The sequence below is a fragment of the Ambystoma mexicanum genome, chromosome 6q, assembly GCF_040938575.1.
Source record: "Ambystoma mexicanum isolate Mex_15411 chromosome 6q, UKY_AmexF1_1, whole genome shotgun sequence".
Taxonomy (NCBI): Eukaryota; Metazoa; Chordata; class Amphibia; order Caudata; family Ambystomatidae; genus Ambystoma; species Ambystoma mexicanum.
Genome location: NC_090937.1, coordinates 763,858,214 through 763,880,374, shown reverse-complemented (window position 1 = coordinate 763,880,374; position 22,161 = coordinate 763,858,214). Strand labels below are relative to the sequence as shown.

The 22,161-nt window shown below is 45.7% G+C and overlaps 1 protein-coding gene across 2 annotated transcripts in view; it reads right to left on the bottom strand.

The window, feature by feature from the left end:
- FHDC1 (FH2 domain containing 1) overlaps positions 1 to 22,161 on the bottom strand; it is a 178,260-nt gene that overhangs the window by 95,176 nt on the left and 60,923 nt on the right. For both annotated transcript variants that reach the window (XM_069631292.1, XM_069631293.1), the window contains exons 3-4: positions 1,387 to 1,448; positions 543 to 645 (exon numbers count right to left, since the gene is read on the bottom strand). In XM_069631292.1, coding sequence (XP_069487393.1) covers positions 543 to 645; positions 1,387 to 1,448 — 165 coding nt within the window. The remainder of the gene's footprint in view (positions 1 to 542; positions 646 to 1,386; positions 1,449 to 22,161) is intronic.

The window sequence follows — 22,161 nt, the reverse complement described above, 5'->3', positions numbered from 1 at the left end:
AGGAGTTATCATGCCCATTGCCTTGGATGCACGAGTTTCCAAATGGAGGTCATAGACCAAGCTTGAGGCGAAAGGTGGAGCCAAGAAGCCGTGGGGAGGAGAGATAGATAACATCCAGCAACAGCAAGGCTTCCAACAGGAAGGTGAGGTAACAAGTGTCACCTCGTCACGTCAACAAGGGTTTCTCACAAGAGCGGCCATGCAGGTGATCGATAAGATTACACAAGATCACAAAAAGCCAGATGACAGCAGAGCAATATTTATTCCAAATATTAACACATCGCACTGCAAACTATCTTCTGGCAACACAAACTTCTAGATTTTATCTGTCGGATTGTGTTTGGCGTGGACGGATAGCATGAAGGTGAACGGTAGAGAGGATAGCAAAAGCAACGTCACCCGTGAGAAAGGCAATGGGGCCATTGTTTGCATAGCAGCTTGAAAAAGGGACTGTTTGTATTTGACTAGTGCAGGTGACAAATTAACAATTTCCATAAGGATGCAAGGCAGCCACTGCGGCACAGCAACACATTAACCCTTACCTCCTCAGTGTCTGGTAGCAACTTTAGGAATTCCTGCAGCGAGTCCGATTCATAAAGATCACACCTTCCCATGCGAATATCTTCAACAATATCCTCTGCAGACCTTGGGACACATGGCACTGGAATTAGCATCACACCATCCATACCCAGTGCCCCACCCTCCCCCTTCACAATGCTAGACAGAATAGTGACTTTATTCATTAGGTGACAGCTTGACTGATACAACCACGTGCACGAAGAGTGCTTATAAATAGTAAATTTTTACTACCAGGCTCCTCCAAAGCTTTACAAGTCATGCACCAAAAACTGGGTATACGCAACACCTTCAAAAGAACCATTCAACAAGCATGACATTTATGCTGATCTCACAAACGCAGTCACTAGTTCCAGTTCATCAAAGATTCATGCTGTGTAATCCTGTCAGAAAAAAAAAGATAACCCAACTACCTGGCAGCCCAGCATCAGGTGCCAGTCTCAAAATAGTGCCCCGACTGGGGAAAGTACCGAGTGCCCATCTTGTAGAGGCCATGCACACAATTCTCTTACCACAAGGCATTTATTTTCTTATGGGAAAGCTCAGGACCCACAGAATCTTCCACAAACACCAACAGATAATACATAAAAGGCTAGCCTTCACACCAATATCAAGGGGGCAGCAAATGAAAATAGGGTTCAGCTACAGCAATGCTCGTGCACACCGCGGGCCACCATGGTGGTAAAGTAAACCCACGTACAGACATAAAAAGGCACCAATGTAAGAGCATCAAAGCAGAAGAGTCTCTCTAGGGCAAATCAAGTACCCAGAGCACCCACAATGAGCCACTGCAGATAAAGAAAATCTTACTTTTTGAATTGCTTCAGGAATATTCCAATATTCATACTTCGTTTTGCATCCAACAGAGAAATCTGGAGGGAAAAAAACAAAGTTAAAAGATGAACACTCTGCCTTTTCAGATTAAACCTTTACTGTGTCCGAAACTTCGTGGAAGGCATCAATTATTGACTCGAATGTCAGTGATCGGGGTAAGGTGATCCAGTAACGAAACGCTACCGGCTGTGAGCCATTCAGTACCTTTAGGTGAAGTAAGGCGTCGGAGCAACCAAGCCAAGCCAGCTACACATTTTAAATTAAAAAGGAAAAGCTACAAACAATGGCTCAAGAGATTCGCAGAGCCAAAAACAAAACCTGGAGCGATCAATATGGCCAGCATTAATTGATGTCTCAAATGCAAAATAATGCGTCCAAACGAAATACCTAGTCTTCAAAATTGCACCTCATGAAATAATGAGCAGCACTGCAGATATATGGCTTACAAGACATGTTCACTCCCCAATAAGAAAACAAAAATGAGAAAGCAATCATTACACCCGTGGTGTTTATATTGTTTTTTGAAATATTTCAAGAGACTTTCTGGTGGATAAGGATACGACCCTTTGCCTCGAGTCCTACTAACCAGGTAATCCTCATTCAGTCTAAATGGGGCGATTGCCCCTAAAAATGGAGCTTATTATAATTTCACTCCATTAAACATATATGCCATGATTGTATTCTTCATAAAGCCTGTTTAATGTTAGCTTTTTGCAGTATTTCTCCATCACCAAATTCATGCAAGAGGCAAGATAAACATGAACCTATAATCCAATGTTCCACAATTTTCATGCAGATCTCACCAATGTCATCATTGTCAACTCAAAATACATAGTATAATGTTCAAAGTATAAATTATTATAATTAAAATTGAAATTCCAGTTATTCCACAATTTCAACCAATTTCCAGATCAATGGCTATTTTACAACAAAAATCATAGCGGACGTGTTTTGGATATTGTATCCTCCTTCCAGGGCTAACTGATGAATGTTCATGTTGTACAATTCCATAAAAATATTGTGATCTACAATATGAAATAATAACCAGTCTTAAAATCTGATTTCCTGTGTTGTTCAAGTGTAGAAACACATCTATTTACAAATGCATAGGTGACACCCACCTCGAGGTCTCACTGCTCTGTCTCCTTCAGCATTTCTAAAAATTAAATCAAAACCAAACCTTACTACTAAACATTTAACTTGTGGATGGAGCGCTAATGCACTCGATTTAGACTTCAGGTCGGTTTGCACTTGAATGGTTGCTGTGGCAACTGTATGTAGCGTAGTCAAACTGCTAAGGAGTTCCGTATATTACGGGACAAAAGGTCCGATCATTATGGGGCCGATCAGAATGACATACTAAGTAACGTTATGCATCTACCCCTTCGGTACTTACAGTGTGCTAGTCACTTCTTCGTAGCGGAACGTGAGGCATCCAACCGGCAAACTGGTCAGGTGCCTCATGCCCGCTTTTATGTTTACATGGGACTGGGTGCATCCCTGACTAAAACGGCGGCCATCTTGGCATGGTGTGGGAGTCATCGCATGCCCACTCCTCTAAACTTAGGTTAGTGGTGTCACCAATTACTGATACGATTCCTACAATAGCATTCATTACGAGCATTTCTTATTAATAGAACTAAATAAATTCAAAGTAAATACCTTAATGATTTCACAGGCAACACATATTGATTAAACACTTTGTCCTCAGATATTCTCCATTTGGACAAGTAGAACTATTTTTCGATCCTTAAATACATTAGTACACGCGTACTTACTGATAATGCATGCATAATATTCAGATGCCTCGGTTTGGGCATGAGGCGGGTGACAAAAACCCTCCCCTAGCACCTCTCCCCAGAGTGTGAGATGCTTCACTACTGCCTTAAATTGCCTGGAGAGTTAATCGATGCAATGTTCAAATATCTCGACTCATGCACATTCCGAGGCAGATCGCACTCACAGTCCCCTAAGCATGAGGGAAAACAAGTTGCTACCTTACGATGCATGTAGGCTAAAATGTTTTCTTCATTAATACCCTTAGTCTCCATCCCTGTCAGTCTCGATATAGGAACAGTGCGCTGAAGACCCCAAGTGTGCTCAATACTCTCAAACACCACTTTTTAGACAGTGATTCATGTGGGGCTGTAATGGCAGATTCATTAATACCTCGTATTCTGCCCATCACAATACCACCACGCCTCTTTCACAATGAAACCAATCAAGTAAGTGCTGATAGGTATTCACAGATAATTCTAGTTCTCCCGAACCAGATGACTATCACTAAAAGTTGCATTGAAATACAATGTGTGCGCATTCTGTTATTACCTCCAGGCAGTCCATTCACAATCTAATTCATGGTATAGTAGCCTACAGGGAGCATGATAGATTCCCCACCCTATATTCATACCTCATGGCTTACAAGAAGCACAATAGATCCCATTCTATAGTCATAACTTGTGGCTTCAGGGATTCTAGATGGTCTATCCAATTCATCTTTCTTCCCGTCAAACTCTCTTTTGCATATCACCAGCTCTTTTTGACAACACTACTCTCTCCAAAATCACAAATTGTACTTGTGTGATATGGTGTCTTGCCTCTAGAAAATGGCGGGCTACTGAGTACTTCAATTCTTTGCTCGAATGTTTGACTTGTGCTCAGTCCTCCGGCTTTTGGCCTTACATGTGGTCATTCCTATGTAATAAAAGCCACATGGGCATTTAAGGCCATACACCAGGCTTGCTAAGTCACAAGTAGTCTAATGTTTGAGGATTGTTTTGCCTGTATAGGAATTTCATAGTCACATTTTAGAATGTGTGCTGGCCTGTATATTTCACCTTGTTCTAATGTTCCTTAAATGTGGCCCTTACCAAATGTTCCATAATGCCATGCTTTTTTGTAGGCAAATACTGTTATGGCTGGAAATAATCTCTAGGGTACTATCCAATTTCACAATTTCCCAGTTCCGTTTGATTATTCCTTTGATCTTTTGGCTTTGTAGCGAGAATGTAGTGATATACACCAGTGGTGGATTTTCCTTCATCGATTTGAGCAAGTCTTCGCTTGAGATCTGTTCCACCTTATTGGATATCGTTTACAATTTTCGGATCATGGTTCCATTTAATTAATTTTTGATATTTTACCTGAATTTGATATTCGGCAGATGAGATTGCGTATATACCTCATAAATTGGCTAATTGGGACACTTTCTAGTGTTCGTTTCAGATGGAAACTTGTTGCTAGGAGTAGACTGTTCCTATCTAAATTTTTTAAAAAATGTGTTGGTTTATTCAAACCTTTAAAAAAAACAAGACAACGTTTTTTTTCTCTCCCTCCCTCTTCACAAATAGGACTGCTCTGTTAGACCCCTCAAAGAGGGCTTTCCACCATTCTTCAGCGCACATATACTGGTGCTCGTTGATCGGCCCAAAGTGGATTCCTCTTGGAGGCTGGAGTGCCTGACAAGACATCGTCAGATGTTTTAGAGTCTCCTTGTCCTTACTGCAGAATCTGCACGTGTGGTCAAAGTCGGCGTGCTTCGACCAAGTACCCAGTCGTTCTTTCGTTGCCAACATGTTTAGCCTGAAACGCATTTACAGTAATCTTGCATGTTGGTGCAGAAGGCGAGTTAGATAAGTATGTCGCTGGCCAAAGGCTTTGGCTACTCCTGGGAATTCGTGCATCAGTTTCAATTTCCCTTAGGTTGCAGGTGTTGATCCATCCTGCTCGCCAGATCTGGGACTTTGCCAGATCTGGATTTTCCATTAGCGTTAGAAGGGAGATGTTGTATTCCTTTAAGAGGTCTTGACAAAGGAGATTCCATTTGAAAAGGATGGTATATGCTTTGTCACTGTCGAGCTTGTGCAATATTTGGAATTGGGCCGCTGGAGCTTTCAACATTGTTTTTCTGAACAAGCTCAATAGGTTCCATGTGACTCTTGCATAGATTGAGAGAAGGCCCAGTTCGTACCGTAGGCAGGTAGTTGAAGTGCCCTTAGGAAGCTGTAGCACTCGTATCCAGAATGTGTTTGAGTGAATTCCACAGATCACTTGAGCATCCAAACACATTTTCACCGCCATAGATCCAGGGGTGGAACAACTTTTTGCTGAAAAAAAAAGTGAATTGGTTTTAGTGAGAATTTCCCAAATTTTTTTATTGATCAAGGATGCTTGGCATGCCAGCTGCCGGCACTTACTTTTCGCAACTTTGGCCCATGGCGCATCGTTTCCGCTTGGGCCGATGCTCATACTTAGGTATGTGGTGTTTTTTACAGGCCGCAGTTGGTCGTTAGTGAGGCACCAACTGAACTTCTTTCTTCGTCCACTGATTCCTTGTAGTTTCCCCAAGAATTAAGATTTCTCATTTTTGTTTGTGGATCTGGAGCCCATTGGTTGTTATATAGGTGTCAAGAAGGTTCAGTTTGCGCTGGAGACCTATGGGAGTCAAATCTATCGGAATAAGATAGTCCGCATAGACCAGGTAGTCTATGGGCGAACCGTGAAGTTTTGGAGGAAATGTGGCTGCATCATTAAATGCCTCATTTACATCAAATATGAAGAGATGGATGATGGCTGCCAAAGGACATCCTTGTTTCACACCCCTATGTGTACTGATAGGAGCCGACAGCGTGCCGTTCGCGTCCAAATGGATCTTGATGGAAGTGTCGTGTGTAGTTCACGGATTGCGTCCACTATGCTGGGAGGACAGTTCCAACTGGTATGTTTTTTCCATAGCATCTCTCTGTTTATGCTGTCGAACACGTGTGGCAGGTCTATCAGGGCCAGGTAGATTTTAGAGTTGGATCTAATTGCTTCCATCTTTAGTAAGTTCTGCAGTAGCAAGTTTAGACTGCATCCAACCTCTTTTACAAACCAAGCTTGTCTAGGGTCTACGTGATAGGATTCTTTAGACCATTTTGAGAGGTTTTTGTTGGAGAAGGGTGGCATAAATCTTCCCCAAGACGTCAAGGAGCTCTATTGATCTGTAGTTTTTTGGGTTGGTTCGGTCCACTTTTTTAAATATTGGGACCACTGCGGCACTTTTCCATGTCTTGGGGGTAGATCGACTCTTGATGACTCTGGACAGACTTCTGTGTAAGCTTGTTTGACAAAGTTGTGTGTTTCTCTTGATCGTATAGTTTGTTAATCCATCGGGCCCAGGAGCTCTGGATTCGCACACGTTTTTAATTGCGTGTAGTATGTCATCTGGCTCAAACACAAAGTACCATTGGTTTACCACTGTTGGTTCCCAAGCTGTAGTTAATGTGTCTCTACAAAATAGATTTGTGTAGAACTCGGCCGATTGCTTCTGTGACTGTTGGCCTGTAGAGCATATTGCAGAGCCAAGGTGTTGTTCAGTCTCCAGTAGTCGGTTGAGTTTTTGCCAGCCATTTTTAGCAGGTCTTCAAGTCATTTTGCAGCATAGTGGATGGGTTTGTTTTGAGCCAGTTCTTGTATTTGTGTTTGATCACTCTTTTGCTCTCTCTTTTGCAATTAGATCCAACTCTCGCGTAGAGGCGTTGCTGGGCCCTTTTAGTTTCCTTAGTTCTTGACCCATGGATCTTTTACGTTGGAGAATGCTCGCATCAAATTTGGGTTTTGGCTGGAACTTGACGTGTTTCAAGTTGTGTTTGCGTTCTTCAAAGTTGAAGAGGTGTTGGTATTTCAAGGACTCTGATGTTTGCTGGAAGGTGCTTGTAATAGCAGCTACTTCTGCATCCAAGAGATTTAGTCGGATCCTACAAGAACCCGTGCTCACCGCAAACAGCCATCGTGCCTGAACACAGGGGGTCTGTTAGTAGAGTGAAAGTTGTACCATGTCGTGGTCACCATGCTTCATTTTTAGGACTTCTAATTTCGTCGACCTCTTGTGGATGTTTTCAGATACGAATATGTAGTCGAGCACCGATTTTTGGTCAAGTCGTCTCCACGAAGGGTAGGCCGGGATGTCGCCTGCTGTGTTGCCGTTAAGCATTGTCAACCCATGAAGGTCCATTTCCAGACACCATTGGGACGCAGCCTGTTCACGTTTGCTCCTGCCCCTGGTCTTGCCATCAGTTTGTTCTGTGATTGGTTTCAGGCAATGTTTAGGTCTCCACATAGGATTAAGTCCATCGGCTGCTCCTTTATGAGTAATTCATCGATCAATGCCGTTACTTGGTCGGTGAATGCCAACTCATCGTTGGACAGATAATTCCAATATAAGTTGATAGTGGAGACCTGAATGAATGGTGATGGATTGCGGGAATTCAGGATCCGGAGTCCAGACTTTTTTTTTTTTTTTACAGCCAAGAGTAGTCAAGCCATAGGCCTACCCTTTGGCTGCTTGGTCACTGGGTTGATTGCTACTTCGAACCCTTCCAAAAGCGAACTTTGGGTTAGCCAAGTTTCTTGTAAACACAAGAGGTCTAGATCTGTGGCCCACGCTGTTTCGAACAGGTGCATGAAGCCTCTGGTGTTCCAAGAGCCCATAGTGCAGACGCTGTTGCCCCTTATAATTTTCTAGCTCTTTTACCAAACCTTTCTAAATATCAAATAGGTCTATATACCTGGTGTAAAACCCCAGGTTCTTTTGCCATCTTGTTTCCTTCAAGACACACTTAGTCTCTAGATAAAGCATGTAGGTATTTGCATAGCTATGTGCCATCGCTGCCCCCCATGCTTGCACCCAAAATCTGAACGAAACATCAATCTTCACATTTTAAAAACAATGTTAGTCAGTACTAATTTCAGTATCGTCATGAGAAATACTTTGTCTGCCTTGCACGTGTCCGTGGAAAGTGAAAGCCATTCCATGGCTTGCATCCCTGCTGCATGTCCAATGTTTGTATATAGTGACGCAACGTCCATGGTGAAAAACACATCCGCGTCCTTGGACGAAGTCCACCATTTCTAGTTTTAATAAGATCACTGGTGTCCATGTGGCACTGTTCGTATTAATGGCTCCCTAATAATAGGCAACTACTGACAACAAAGCCAATAAAATTGGAAACTGCCTTCACACTGGAGCCTGCCTCCTAGATTTCCCCCTCCCCTCTGCCCCCAAATATCCTCTGCAGACACAGGCATTCACAGATATCTTGGGATCAGTGGTACCAACAAACAGAGCAGCACCACAGGAAGGAGCACCTCCTGCCTGCTCAGTGGAGGAATATGCCAAAACATTCAGTTTCAGGGATGACTCGGTGCAAGGAGGTATGGACTGAAAAAAGAAAAATCCGTTTAGCCAAATCCTTAGCTGAAGCCCTGGTAAGGAGTACCCAATCTACAAGCATCAGTGTCACAAGAACGCATTTCACTATACAAACGCCAAGCTACACGTTTCAGTGGATGAAACCTTGCCTATACACATGCTCAGCAAATACAATTGGAGTTCTATTTCAAATCTACAAGACTCAAAGCATTCTTTCAAAAATAGACAAAATGGCAAAACATTTTAAAATCAGAAGCATTGTCCCTTCATCGCAATTTAACAAGACTGAACATGAGCACACGCTCCTCTGAAGCAAAACATCCAATTCAAGAGAAGGTTCATCAGGGAGAGTCTTGACCCTGGGTGTAGGGAATAGTTGCAAAAATAAACTGAAGAGTTTTGCCCATTCTTCTGAGGAAAATGAACATCCACCTTCATTGAATTATTGGCATCCTAGGGACCATAGTGGCAGTGCAATACTACGCTGTCACACCTGCAGTCCCAGCTTTGGCTTTCTGCGACTAGTTTAGCAAACACCTGGCCATCAGGGGTTTCATGCAAACGATATTGATTGGGATTGGTGACATGGAAAGGTGGCAGGATTAGAACTGCCCCATGACACTTTTAAAAGAACATTCAGCCAGGCTTACTGGAATAATAACCTGGCGTTTTGCTTGCCTTTGCTCGTTCCACTAGGACAGGTGCCTGCACCCTGTGGTTCTCCATGGGGTTTGTAAAACTCCCATGATTACCTCACCAATGACTGTGCTGGCCAGCCAAAGACTGCAGGCCCAAACTCTCGGAGGTTAAGATAGCTATGCAGCTACTTTGAACGTTTATACTAAGGGTCCTGGCAAGCTCGGATTCCAGTCTTGTCCGCGTGACTGTGGCCTGGGGTGCTACGGTGGCAGTGCAGAATCCAACCTGTATGAGGATACCATTTTCGGGTGGAGTTTGGCTACATGGGCTCGGAGGGAACCTGCAATCCCTCAAGTGGCCATCGTTACTTTTCTGTGATCATTCAACAACAGGGATTTGTGTGATCATAATTTAAATACATAAACTACGCCATGCAGTCCAATCTGTAGTCATCCCAAAAACAAGTTGGATTCCATCCTTGGTTTTTCCAATGTTCACTTAGAGCTTGTTCGCCCTGCAATACTCGGATGTGGTGTCCACCTGTTTTTGAAGGCCATTGCCTCTTTGTTCAAAGAATATGGTGTTGTGGCTAGGACCTGCTAGCTTTTTGGATGCAAATAGCCTGTGCATATCCATTGTAATTGTTTGTAGGGACAGCATTCACCTTTAATAAGTAGATAACCGTTAACCGATGCACGCGTTAAGCAATATAACTGCAATAGGCTAGTTTACGGGAATGCAGTGGTATGCAGTAATTAGCAGGGCAATGCAGGAAAAGCTTTAAGAGTGCAGACATTTAGCAGAAGCGTTTGCTAGATCACATCTCCTAAGCTTTTGTGGGAACTACTGGACACCACTGCCTAAATAAAGTGGCAACGAGCACATTAGAGATTGCATCGAGTAAGAAAGTCCAATATGCAGCACCACAGTTCTTTGTGCATTTATTTTAGAGAACGTGGATATTGAATCTGGATTTATAGAGGAACTCCCAGGGACTACTTGCACTATGCACACCTTCTGTGCCCCCCCCACGTCCTTTTTCGGAAAAGCCAGTCTCAAAGATCACTCTAGGTTATTGGTTAGTGCTGTAGCATGACAAACCTCACACAACACAGAGAATAGGTCTGTAAAGTCGCCAGTATTAAGAAAAGTGAAGCTCTAGAATTATAAAGGAATCTTAAAAGCAAATCGGGCTTCGGACCAACTGCAAGTCATAATGTCAGGTATGGGTCAAAGGAAACACTTGGGGGTGAAGCGTGGAGTCCCACACACCCTCGTTTAGGTAGGTGTTCCTTGGAGGTCCCAGCATCGAGTGACAGGAATTTAAAATGCTTAATAGCAAGTTTGCTCGACAGGAAAGTCGGTAAGTGTGCTGCTGTATATATCTGTTGTGCTACAAAGGAGTCATTCACCAAACACCACAAGAAAACAGGATGCAAACGGCACAAGTAAATCATTCTCTCACTATGGTTTAATCAAAAGCTTTGTGCCATGCCATAGGAATGGTTACGAAAAATATTCAAGCAAAAGAAACATAGCGCCCCCTCTTCAGATCAAGCAAGCAATACAAAATCGACAGATAAAACATTTGTACTGGTCTATGGGGCGCGCAATTCAGAAATCCTTGCGTATGTAAACCCGAAAAGGGTCAGCAAGAATGGAACTGAAGGTTCGGGACATGCCTTGGGATTTCCCGGTTTTTCAAGATGGGAGTCATTTTTGGCCAGGTCCCAGGTCTTTAAAAAGTGATGGTGCCAGTCAGTCGAGGGGTTCCAATGTCTGAACTCGCATAAGAAATTAAAATCCCTCGTGGGTGTGAGAAGTGGCCATCATTCCAGTGAAAATGTTATTCTCCATAAAGGCATGGAGCACAGAGAAGGCTTGCAGTGTCACTCGTGATTGGCAAAGACTTCAAATACAGTGTACCATTTCCAGAGCTTGAGGCTCAGCTTTCCAATAAGCAGACCTGATACACAGCCAGGTGGCGGCTTGAAAGACGTGGTGGAAGGTCAAGAGGGCGAGACAGCAGGGTGTGTCAAGTTGTGAAGAATGAGTCCAGCCTCACGGCGGGTGCACGCTAGCCTGGGCTTTTTTGAAATTTTAAATGAAATTGAATGATAGATCCACCTCCAGAAAATGTGTGGGGCTAATCCGTACATATTTTCCTATGTTCGCTGCACGACATAGACCTGTGTACTCTGGGTGGACACAGCCTATAGACTATGTGCCCCTGCCATTTAGTTGGAATATGACAGCCAGGAGAACATCAAGGCATCTGAGAAGGAGATGCCAACATCTTCCTCCTGCCATGGACAGCATACTTAACTAACAAAGGCTCCATGGATCTGCCCTTTCTTTTGCTAGCTGCTAGTGGCAGCCTTGCTGGCTGCTGGTGGCAGCCTTGCACACTAATCAGAGTTCATTCAAACAGGCCCATGGGAGGCCTTGTTGCAGGACTAACAATGCACAAGAAAACCAACAACCTTCGATATGCACTGTGTCAACCTGAAACCAGCTCCCGCCTCTCAGCATCAAGTATCACTGTCATATCTGGAACTATGTATTTAAATTAGTCATCCCCACAGGGGAGCCCCATTCAGAAGGTATAAGTATGTGGTTTTGGGGCCGTGGCCAAGCAGCCATGGAGTAGGCTGCGATTCCTTGGAGCTCCGTGATCCGACTTATTGATTTGAAGCAAAACGCATGTGTTGACTGCTGATTCCAGCGACAAAAGATACTGTATCTGGGTGAATACTTCAGGCAGCAGATGAGCGTATCGGCGAGATAAAGTGGATACAGCAGATTGAATTAGGACACAGTCCTGATCCGAGAGCGGTGCAATGGATACTAAGATGGCGGCTTGCCAACACAAAGGGACCCCCGGTGGCACTTGAAATCTGGTGCCAGGCGGGCAGTGAACGGACTGCAGGCGTGCAGCGCGGATGGAACAGTGAGTGGCTGACTACTGGAGAGAAACCCACGAATAGCCGGAGAGGATGTACACAGCGTTGGACCACTGGGCCATGGGATGGACGGCACATCCTTGGTGCTCCCACTAGACCAGGACGATGTATACACGAAACGTACAAGGAGGACAGCGTTCGCACAATAAGGTGGAAGCGTCGAGCACGCAGGGATTACATCCCGAAGCCGCACCGAGGAGTGGATGAGCAAATACAGACACAATAAGTGGCGCCGAGATCTGTATGCCCGAAATGGCGACCGATCCTGAACAAAGGATTACACTGGTGGACCGTGAGGCGGCCTCGTAAGGGTTGGGACACAGCAAATGGGTATATGCATCTTGTAAGTACCATCGGCCTTTGCAGGGTTGCATCATGTCGATGAAAAGTCTGAGAACCAAGACCAGACAACCCACAATGGAGGTCTTCGCAAAAGCGCAGAGGACCCCCACCCCCACAACATCGGAGCAGAGCGCGTCCACGACTACTGCCGAAGAAGCCTCAGAAGGAGATAAGCACCAAATCCTGGTGGCTATATCGGAGCTGAGCACCAAGTGGGGCGCAGCAATGGTGGACTTACGAACAGCCCTGGAGGGCAAAATCGATGCGGTTGGGACTGAACTTGACCTGTTACGGCAAGATGTCAGGGGACTGGCAGAGAGAACAAGTGGGCTGGAGAGTGCAGTAAAAACCAATACTGAGGTCAGCACAACTAATGCAAAGGAAGTTCATGTGCTCAAACAGCAGGTTGCCAACCTCGAAAATCGGGTGGAAGAAGCGGAGGGAAGAGCGAGGAGAATTAACATACGGGTGGTCGGCCTGCCGGAGGGGGAGGAGGGTCAAGACCCTACTTGAAAACATGATCCTACAAGAAATAGGAGCAGATATGCTTTCGCAGGGATTCACGGTGGAGGGGGCACACCAGGCCTTGATGAGGAAACCGCGAACTGGGGCTCCGCCGCGACCTATTATCGCGAGGATCTTGAACTATAGAGATAGGGAGAAGATCCTGGAATATTTTCGTAAAGGTGGGACTATACAGAGAGCATCCGCCAACATTACAGCATACCCGGCTTATACGATGCTGGTGCAGAGACTGAGATACAGCTACGTGGCAGTGAAGAGGAGGCTGCGAGCAGCAGGCATCAAGTACATGCTCTTGAACCCAGCAAAGTTGAAGATATTACTTAAGAGCAGAGCGCTCTTTTTTGATACTCCCGAAGAGGTGGTAACGTGGTTGGATCTGCAGGGCTGCCCGGAACAAGAAGTGGACCGTGACCGGCAGGAACAGGATGGCTGAAAAACTGGTGCCACGGACATTGGGGGTACCGGATTATACCGGGAAGCGAGACTGGTCGAACACTGGATAGCATTCGGGCCTGGTGCCCATCATGGACTGGAATACAGTAGGTAAATTGCAATTGGAAGCTGCATAGGGTTAACACAATGCGTAATATATTTGTTAATAGGAGCAATAGGATGGAGGCAACCCACCCCCGAAATACTAATAGTTAAGTGGCCATTAGGGCGACTTTACCCTACTGATCCCTGAGCATAAGTTAGTGCTGGATGGGGCTAGATGTGGGGGTGCCTGAGATCCAGGGATGGAGCTAGGCAACAGTTGGATGGGGCGTTGTTGGGAAGGGGTTGGGTAGGGGGAGGGAAGGGAGGTGGGAAGTTTGGGGTGTACATAGTTTTGGGGAGTTGAAGTCTGAACACGAGCCTACATGGAAGAGTTGAAGGGTTGTATCTGCATAGCATGACCGGGAGGGTTCGGTTGGAAATGAGGGAGGAAGATATCAAAGCGCTATGGGAGATCTCAGGATAGTGACGTGGAATGTCAGGGGATTTAACAGTTATATGAAGAGGAATAAGGTCATGCTGTATTTGAAAAGGCAAAAGATAGATGTTGCATTGTTACAGGAGACGCATTTGACGCGAGAGAAGTTGGGGCTAGTTGGGAAAAAACGGAAAGGGATTGTGGTGGGTTCGTCGTACTCTGCTTAGGCTAGGGGAGTGCTGGTCTGGGTGGCACCTCATGTCCCGTTTCAGCTACTGCAGGAAATGGCAGAAACTGACGGGAGATGGTTATATTGAGAGGGCTGTTGGAGAATAAAGAAGTATGCATTGTGAATACGTATGCTCCTAACCATAACACGGCGGCATACTTCAGGACCCTGTGCACCACTCTTAGTAAGTGTGTGGGAAGCGTGGTTATTTGGGGCAGGGATTTCAATTGTGTAATGAACCCCAAGGTGGATAGATCCGACAGCAAGAGTGATAGGCCCACCCCAGCGGCCAAAGCATTGCAGGTGTTACTAGATGATTTCGGCTTGGTAGATGTATGGAGAGCAAAACATCCTAACGATAGGCAATATTCGCATTATTCTGCCCCGCAGCAGCTACACACGAGACTGGACTATGTCTTTGCCACGCCGGATGTGGTGGTAGACAGCACTCAAATAGAACATAAGGCGAGGGTCCTCTCGGATCACTCGCCCCTGATTCTTGGGTGGCAATATTGTATTTTTTTTTTAGATTTTTGTCTTTCGACCTTTTGTATTCGAGATTTTGACTGACCACCGGGTGGGACTTCACCCCTTTACCTTTTCTGTTGCAAACCACTCTGGTTATGACCTCATGCATACAGGATATGGTTGGTGGGGACCCAGGATTGGTTCATTAAGGTAGTCTTTGCCTACACCAATCACTGTGGCCCATTTGGCTTTAAAAAGGAGGGCAGAGCGCCTCTTTTAGGCAGATATGAAAACTTTGCAGGGAGTAACAAGAACAACTTATTTGAACCCTGGCTGAAGGTACAGTGTGCCTTACAGCTTCCGCTAGTGAAAGGCGGCCAGGATTTCAAAGATGGAAGCAATATTCCTCCTCTAAACATCTCCAAGGGAACAGAGGGAAATACTAAATCCAGAGAACGCTCCAAGCTGCTCCAGAACTGGTAACCAGCCAGCACACAGCGTGTCCTACGCTCTGCAGCAAGCTTCCTTGGTGGGGACGTGCCAGAGTCTCTGAACTGAACAAAACCCAGGACAAGGCCGGTGCCTGCAACGCCCCTCAGCTATGGGCCATCCGCCTTAAAAGATGACAAGCCCAGTGAAGAAGCTAGGAGTGCATCGACAAGCATCTAGCGATGTCCACCTTAAAGGACATTTTCAAGACAGTCGAGCCCCTCAAGCTGCAACCGACTGCACCAGTGACTATTGTCATGCCATCCAAGATGCCTCAACCAATGCTTCAGAACTACCAACCAGTACTGACACGATTCCAGACTCCTGAGCCACCTTGTACACCAGCCTGCAGCAGTCTGTCCTGCGTTTATCGACTGCCTGCCGCCTTATACCCGCAGCTGTCTCTGGTTTTTGTTGCAAGAGCTGCAAAGCCCCCTGAAACAGACTTGACCCTGTCGAGCACCAAGAACTTCTAAAAGCACATGTTTTTCTGTCCCCTGGTCCTTCTCCGAAGGCCCCTAGTGAAATTCGAAGTCCCATTGCTCCTCGTGTTGAAACCAAGTATCCTTGAACTATTGTGGTTAATTACTACAGACTACCCTCCCGTCAGAGTGCATCCAATTTCCTTCTTGAAACGGTCTGTCCTCTGCATTGCTTTATGGGGTGGGTTGTATTATGTAGTGTACTAGAACGGTCATTTAAAGTAGATATTTTTATACAACCTTGTTTGGATAGTATCATTGGGTAATAATTGTATTTTTGCAACGAACCAACAATCCATGACCTTGCAGAGAGAAGCCCGCCGTTCCATCCACATTACCAACATTGGGCACAGTGGTTTATAATTTGTGTTTTCAATCTTTTCGGATCCCTTCTGGTGTTCTAGATGTGTGGGGTGGATTGATGGCTTAGAAACAAACAGATATGTATCCCTGGACCACGCGTGCCCCGGAAGTCAATTAAGCAGCGCAAGGATGTCATTTTCATGCATCACCACCCAGCGTTGGTCCAAGGGTTCTCGGGCAGGGTATAAAGAGGTGAGAGGGAGGTACTTTCCCTCGCTTTTGCCCCACATGAGACCGGTAGATCTGCAGAGTTTTGAGCCCTAGCTCCCTGTAGATTGGAGTCGTGGAGGTGTTTTGGAGGTATGTTGGGGCACATACGATATTTATAACTCATTTAATACCCAGAGGTTTCTAAGCGTGGACCCCGGGATCGAACCTGTGGTGCTCTGTGTCATCTTGCTTCCAAGGCGAGCACGTTGCCCCGGAGCTATCCTGCCTAGACAAGCATCGAATTAAGTTATGGGATCTACAAGTGGAGTCACTGGAAGGGAGATTTATTGCCGATTTGTTTTATGGTCCGAGGTATGGCGCGACACAGTGAGGCGTCATGCCAGGCATCATTAAGCAGTCTTCACCGGTCTATGCAATGTGACCGGGGGTATGGTCGGTTTCCAGGGTCACCCATTAGACCCTGGCCCGTTCCCCGCAGAGTGGGGGTGATGGACAAGACCATGCCCCCACTTTGTCGTTAGCGATTGATGACGTAACAGCTCATATGAGGTCATTCATACATGGCGTTGCATTTTGGTGATCAAAAAATATAAATCCAGCTAAGGATTTCCAAACAGTCTGGTGTCGCTCACTGGCCCTGCCGCCTAATTCTCACATATGCAGAGGGAAGGAACAGAGCGAGCACCCCGAGAAGTAGTTGTGGATCATGCATCACGTTGAATAGGCCTAACCTATGGTCAAACCCAAAATATAAACGAGCAAACCTCCCTTAATATCTGCAGTTGCTTCGGTTCACAGGAGGGACTCAGCATTTCCAGTCTCAGACCCTGGGAGCAAGGAGGAGGGTTGGGAGGGATGGGAAGGATGGGGCACAGGGGGGCCAGAGCAACCTTTGTGCACCAGCCCAGAAGAGTAGTCACTGGTTAGTGGGAAATAAGGAACAGAAGGGGAGATCTGCAAGCAAGGCTGGGAAATTGACTATAGATGGCAGGCATGAACCACTAGCTCACAACAGCACATGCCTGTGCCATACATTCCTGCCATCTGAGAGAAGCTGGGGGTGTGAGAACCTACATGGAGACTCATGACACCAAGGACACTAGACATTTGGTTTTTAGAGGTTTGGCCATGGAGAAAGTAGAGTAAACACACAAGGAAAAGAAAATCGCGCTGTACACTCACTGCCAGGAGTTCGCTACACTAGATAAATGCAACCAAACACATACGTCAAACCAGAATACTCAAGGCTGTAGCCAACCCATATATGGAGGCGTAGGACACTTAAAGGACCAAGATGATGCTAACCCGAACGAGGTGGAAGGGCAGTGATGAATACATGGCTAATACACACCCAATCTTCACACTTTCGAAACCAATGGGACTGTTGGATCTCATAGGCATTGAAAGAGGTTGCATGCCGTCTAGAAACATCTGTCCAGCTGCTCATCAATAAGTCCACCTTGCCAGCTTAGTCACACTCCTGTCATCTTTCAGGCAGCAGCAACATAGTACTTTACTAAAGGCAACATCGGGGTCGACTGCTGGTCACACGGTTATAAGAATGCCTATTCCAATGTAGCAGAAGGTGAGCAGAAGTGACTGCTTCACAAGCAGAATGTTGCAAAGCACCAAGCAGGTGAATAGTAACTCCCAGCAGTTACCAGTCTATGCAACAGGGGTCGAGGGTTAGAAAAGGCTGGGAGCCGTCCATCGACTGCTTGCAACCTACAAGCGTGCTTTTAGCTACACATCGACAGCTACCAGGAGAAACTACGGCCATTCAAAAATGCATATGGCAACAAATCTGTGCATTTGGCGAGGTGTATAGAAGAACATTAAAAACACCGCTATAAAACATTTAAAGTAGAATAGGTCATAAAATAAATTAACAAAATGTTAAAGTTTGCATCTCTTTTAGGAGCTAGAGAGATGCAGCTCGCTGTGTAGTAGCTTCTAGTTTCACAGAGGTCATTCCTTACTGGTTGATGCCCAATACTCGGGAGCTTCTTTAAGCTGCAGCTGATCAAATCTTTACTCCAATACCTCCAGTCTATTGTGCAGAAACGTAATATGGTAATTTCACATTTATGCACATTTTTAGCCCATCTAGTGTTCCTCGTGTGTCTGCGTCCCCGCCTCCCTCCCACCGAGTACCCGATAGCCCCTTGCAGCCTACTGACCATCTAGCAAGGGTCTTTACCCCTCGACTCCTGCTTTAGAAGCCATTTTTGCTCCGGCTTGCAACAGTTAACTCTGCAAGGCCAACATGAGCTTTATGTTTGTGCTTTTGGATAATTTCTGCACATTTCCAGCCCATCTTGGGTTCCTGTTGCGTGTACTTCTTGAGTGGCCGTGTCTCCCTCAAAAGGGTATCTGATAGGCCTACCCTTCCAGGTTAGCCCTCAGCTAAGGGCTGGGAGGCAAAGGGCAGCTCCCAAAGAAGCATCTCCAGTCCGGGTTTGACCGTGTTTGCCTTGGAGGTCTGCCGCCATCAACCAGCAGCAACTGATAAGTGTGATTCGAGTCAGGACTACAGCAGTTTCTGTGTTCCAGTAAAGCCATACCACTCATTATCCTACATTACATAGCACACCCTTGTTAGTCAGCTTGTATTTTCCAATCATGTATCACAACTTCGGTGTTCCACCATGTATGGTTGAATCTCAAATTTAGGCGGTTTCTCCCCAAATCTAGGTGGTTCGGCATTTATTGCAGTCTCTTTTTTGGGCGCGTTTCCATTTCCTGTTTGTCTCAGATTTGGGCATTTCTCACGCTACTCTAGTGTCTCAGATCTAGGTGGTCATCCATTTTCTGCTGTCTGATACTTTGGTGTTCTTCCACTTGCTGCTGTGCCTCATATATAGGCATCTCTGCTACTGCTCAAGTTCTCAAATCTAGGGAGTTCCCAGTTTGCAAAACCAGCCAATCGTTTTGGACCTGGGAAAGTGACACTGAAGATGAACTCCAGAGTTTATGGTATGTATAAATCACACCACGTATGTGGACACGTGCCGCAGGCACAGCTCCCATCCATGCAATCTAGAATTCAGCTACAGCATTCGATCGAGCTGCACGCATAGATGTCTGCACTGAAACCCCTGATGTTCGACAACACCTCTGCCATTAGTATGCAACAAACTGACAAATTTCAGCCTAGCTGGGCACACAGATTCTCCTGCACTAGCACTACCTCAACCACCACCGCATATGTGCCCGACCTCTGGGTTGCTTACTGTAGCCTAGCCAGCCCTCCAATCCTGACAGAATGCACACACGCATCTTCAACTAAACTTCCCATACCTGGACTTTGGCGTCCCTGAGGGCGTTCCAACCACAAACCGCATCAAGGTCATACAAATGGGGAAATGGTTCCATATACATGACTACAATAAAATGCACCTCTGCAACAGCACCTGGCAGTGCCAGATGGAATTACCAATAAATGATCTCAGACCCAAATAACTGGACAGACTCAAATAATTTGGCAAAATAGAACTATCAGCTGAATAAAGTAGGGAAACCTGGTGAACAAAAAGATTGCAGCTCACGCAAACTCATTTCAATTACACAAAAGGTTTATACCTCGATGTAAGTCAGCTATGACATCATCCTGCATGGCAAACAGTAATAACCTATTGGGCGTAGGGATTGCTTAAGGGAACATAGATACTTTGTTGAGGTTTGGCTGCCGCTTATCTGGTGATCACACCTTGGAACTACCTTCGACTACGTCCAGTACAGATTAATAGCAGAACAGCAGCAGTGGATTGGCTTCTGCAACAATGCATATCTATTGCTGCATAGGCCCTCATGATTGGTTGGCATTCTCCCTCAACCTTTGACATTTGGCTTGCAACACAAGCAAAACGAAAACCAGGTGCAGGGAACCACATCAGACCGCTACCCACTTGGCCAATTAGGCTACCATCTCTAAGCACTAAGGCAAGGCTTTTTTGTAGTTGACCGGGCCGACTGTTCTTTCTCAGGACCTTTTAGAGAGTGAAGGTACATCGCCATCTTCATCTGGAGCTCAATGGATAGGCGTTATAGTGCCATTTGATTCAATTATACTGGACGCTATTACGCCACTGGATACTTGGTTGCTCCGTCTTTCCGCATCTTTGATTGTTCAATACCTGGCGCTTGCAAATGTTAACCTTTGCTTAAACGAAGAGAAAAATCTTGCGCATATGTAGCTGATCCTCTTCAAATACGCGAGCCTTTCTTGCTATGGCATCCTTTATCATGAGCCAAGCAAATACCCTTTGTTCCTTGCACGAAGCTGTTTTCCAGCACCTGTCAGCTTTGCAACTTGATCTCTCTCCTTGGGGCCTTCTCGCTTACCATTATACGAAACTGACGTCCATCTTTTCATCATGGCTGTGTTTTTTCTGCGTTATATTTTCTACTGCAGCAAGCTTCTATGTGCCTCACCTACCTTGCGTTTCTGCATATGTACTTACTTCAGCCACATCTTTCTTGAAGTATTTGCAAATGGTGTCCTTATATCTTCTCATCATGACATCATATCTCTTCTATGTTCAATGGTGTATGCAGACATCCTTCTACCACATCGGTTTGAGGGTACATGCGATATGGTAGTGCATAACGTCTTTCCTATCTTCAATGAGGTATTGGGACCATACCAGGTGTCACTCGAGAGTGCTTTCTTGGTCTTCCAATAGGACGGAGGTGAGGGGGCAGGCACTAGCGATGACGTGTAAATCTGCCTCTCTACACAGCTAAACCACAAACTTGTCATGCATAACATGAATCATGATCTTGTTTGTTTAACAAGAGCACCCTGGGGTGAATTCACTGGTATATGCCCGCTGTTTGTCATCTGCCCAGTCTTGCACGCCCCTTCTCCTCGCTAACACTTCCCCTGCAACACCCTCGCCATCTTCAGAAGCCACGATACTCGGTGGGAGCTGAAGCCAGGATCAACTCAAAAATATGAAAAGAAACACTGCTTCCTGCAATGCCACCCTTCCGTCAGATGGAGTCAGTTTTCACACTCAGCACTGAAACAGACTCCATCTGAGAGAAGCCCTATGCCACATGAATAAAGGCACTTTTGTTTTTTAAATATATTCTACAACACAAGTTCTAATGTGGTTATTACCCATGACGACGGGCCATTACAGGCTGGGTCAGTCTACCGCTGCATATCAGGGTGCCTCATTCCAACCTTAGGTTTAGAGAACTTGATTAAAAACAATGCATCCCCGCCCCCTCGCTCCCGCTCCCATGGACCTGTGCCCATTTTACATATTGCACACCCAAAGTCCCAGAAGAAGGCCGTTTCACCTTTAGTTCTGGCAGGTCCACAGGATTCTAGAAAGGCACGCTTGTAAGAATGCCGTGGACGATAGTATCCAACGCCTGCAGTTAGGTTGTGGGAACCATCTTATATTGGTTGCGTATGATCCTCAAACTATGAACAGAATCTTTGAGGCACATCCTCCAAGGCAGGAGTGGGGGTATGGGTGGCAAAGTGGGCAGTTAACGGGGTTAGAGAGGCAACTTCTTGCCAATCTATCCCCTGCTACTGCTGAAAAAGACTGCAGCTCCTCCCACAACAGTACCCGCATATACTCATGGGCTTCCCCATTTAATAGATACACCGGGTTCGAAATGGAGGTGAGCTGGGAGCTATTAACCTCCCGCTTCCATTCTAGAAGAGCACGTTTATCTTGAAACCAACAGCAACCAGGAGCTACCTTTAGCTGCCCAGGTGAATTGGTGCCTTACAAACATACATATGTGACAATAACTGAGTATTTGAGAATGGTAGTGAAGAATAATCCGGACACATTTAGTACACACTAACTTTTTTTCCATTAAGTGTGCATCGCATGCGGATGTTTGACTTGCTCTGCGTGGGGGTACTCTCTCCTGGTTCCAACAGTAGTTCCTGCCCACTCAGTGATGCCCGTCACCCAGGAGCTGGTTTTATCTCCTGCACATTAATC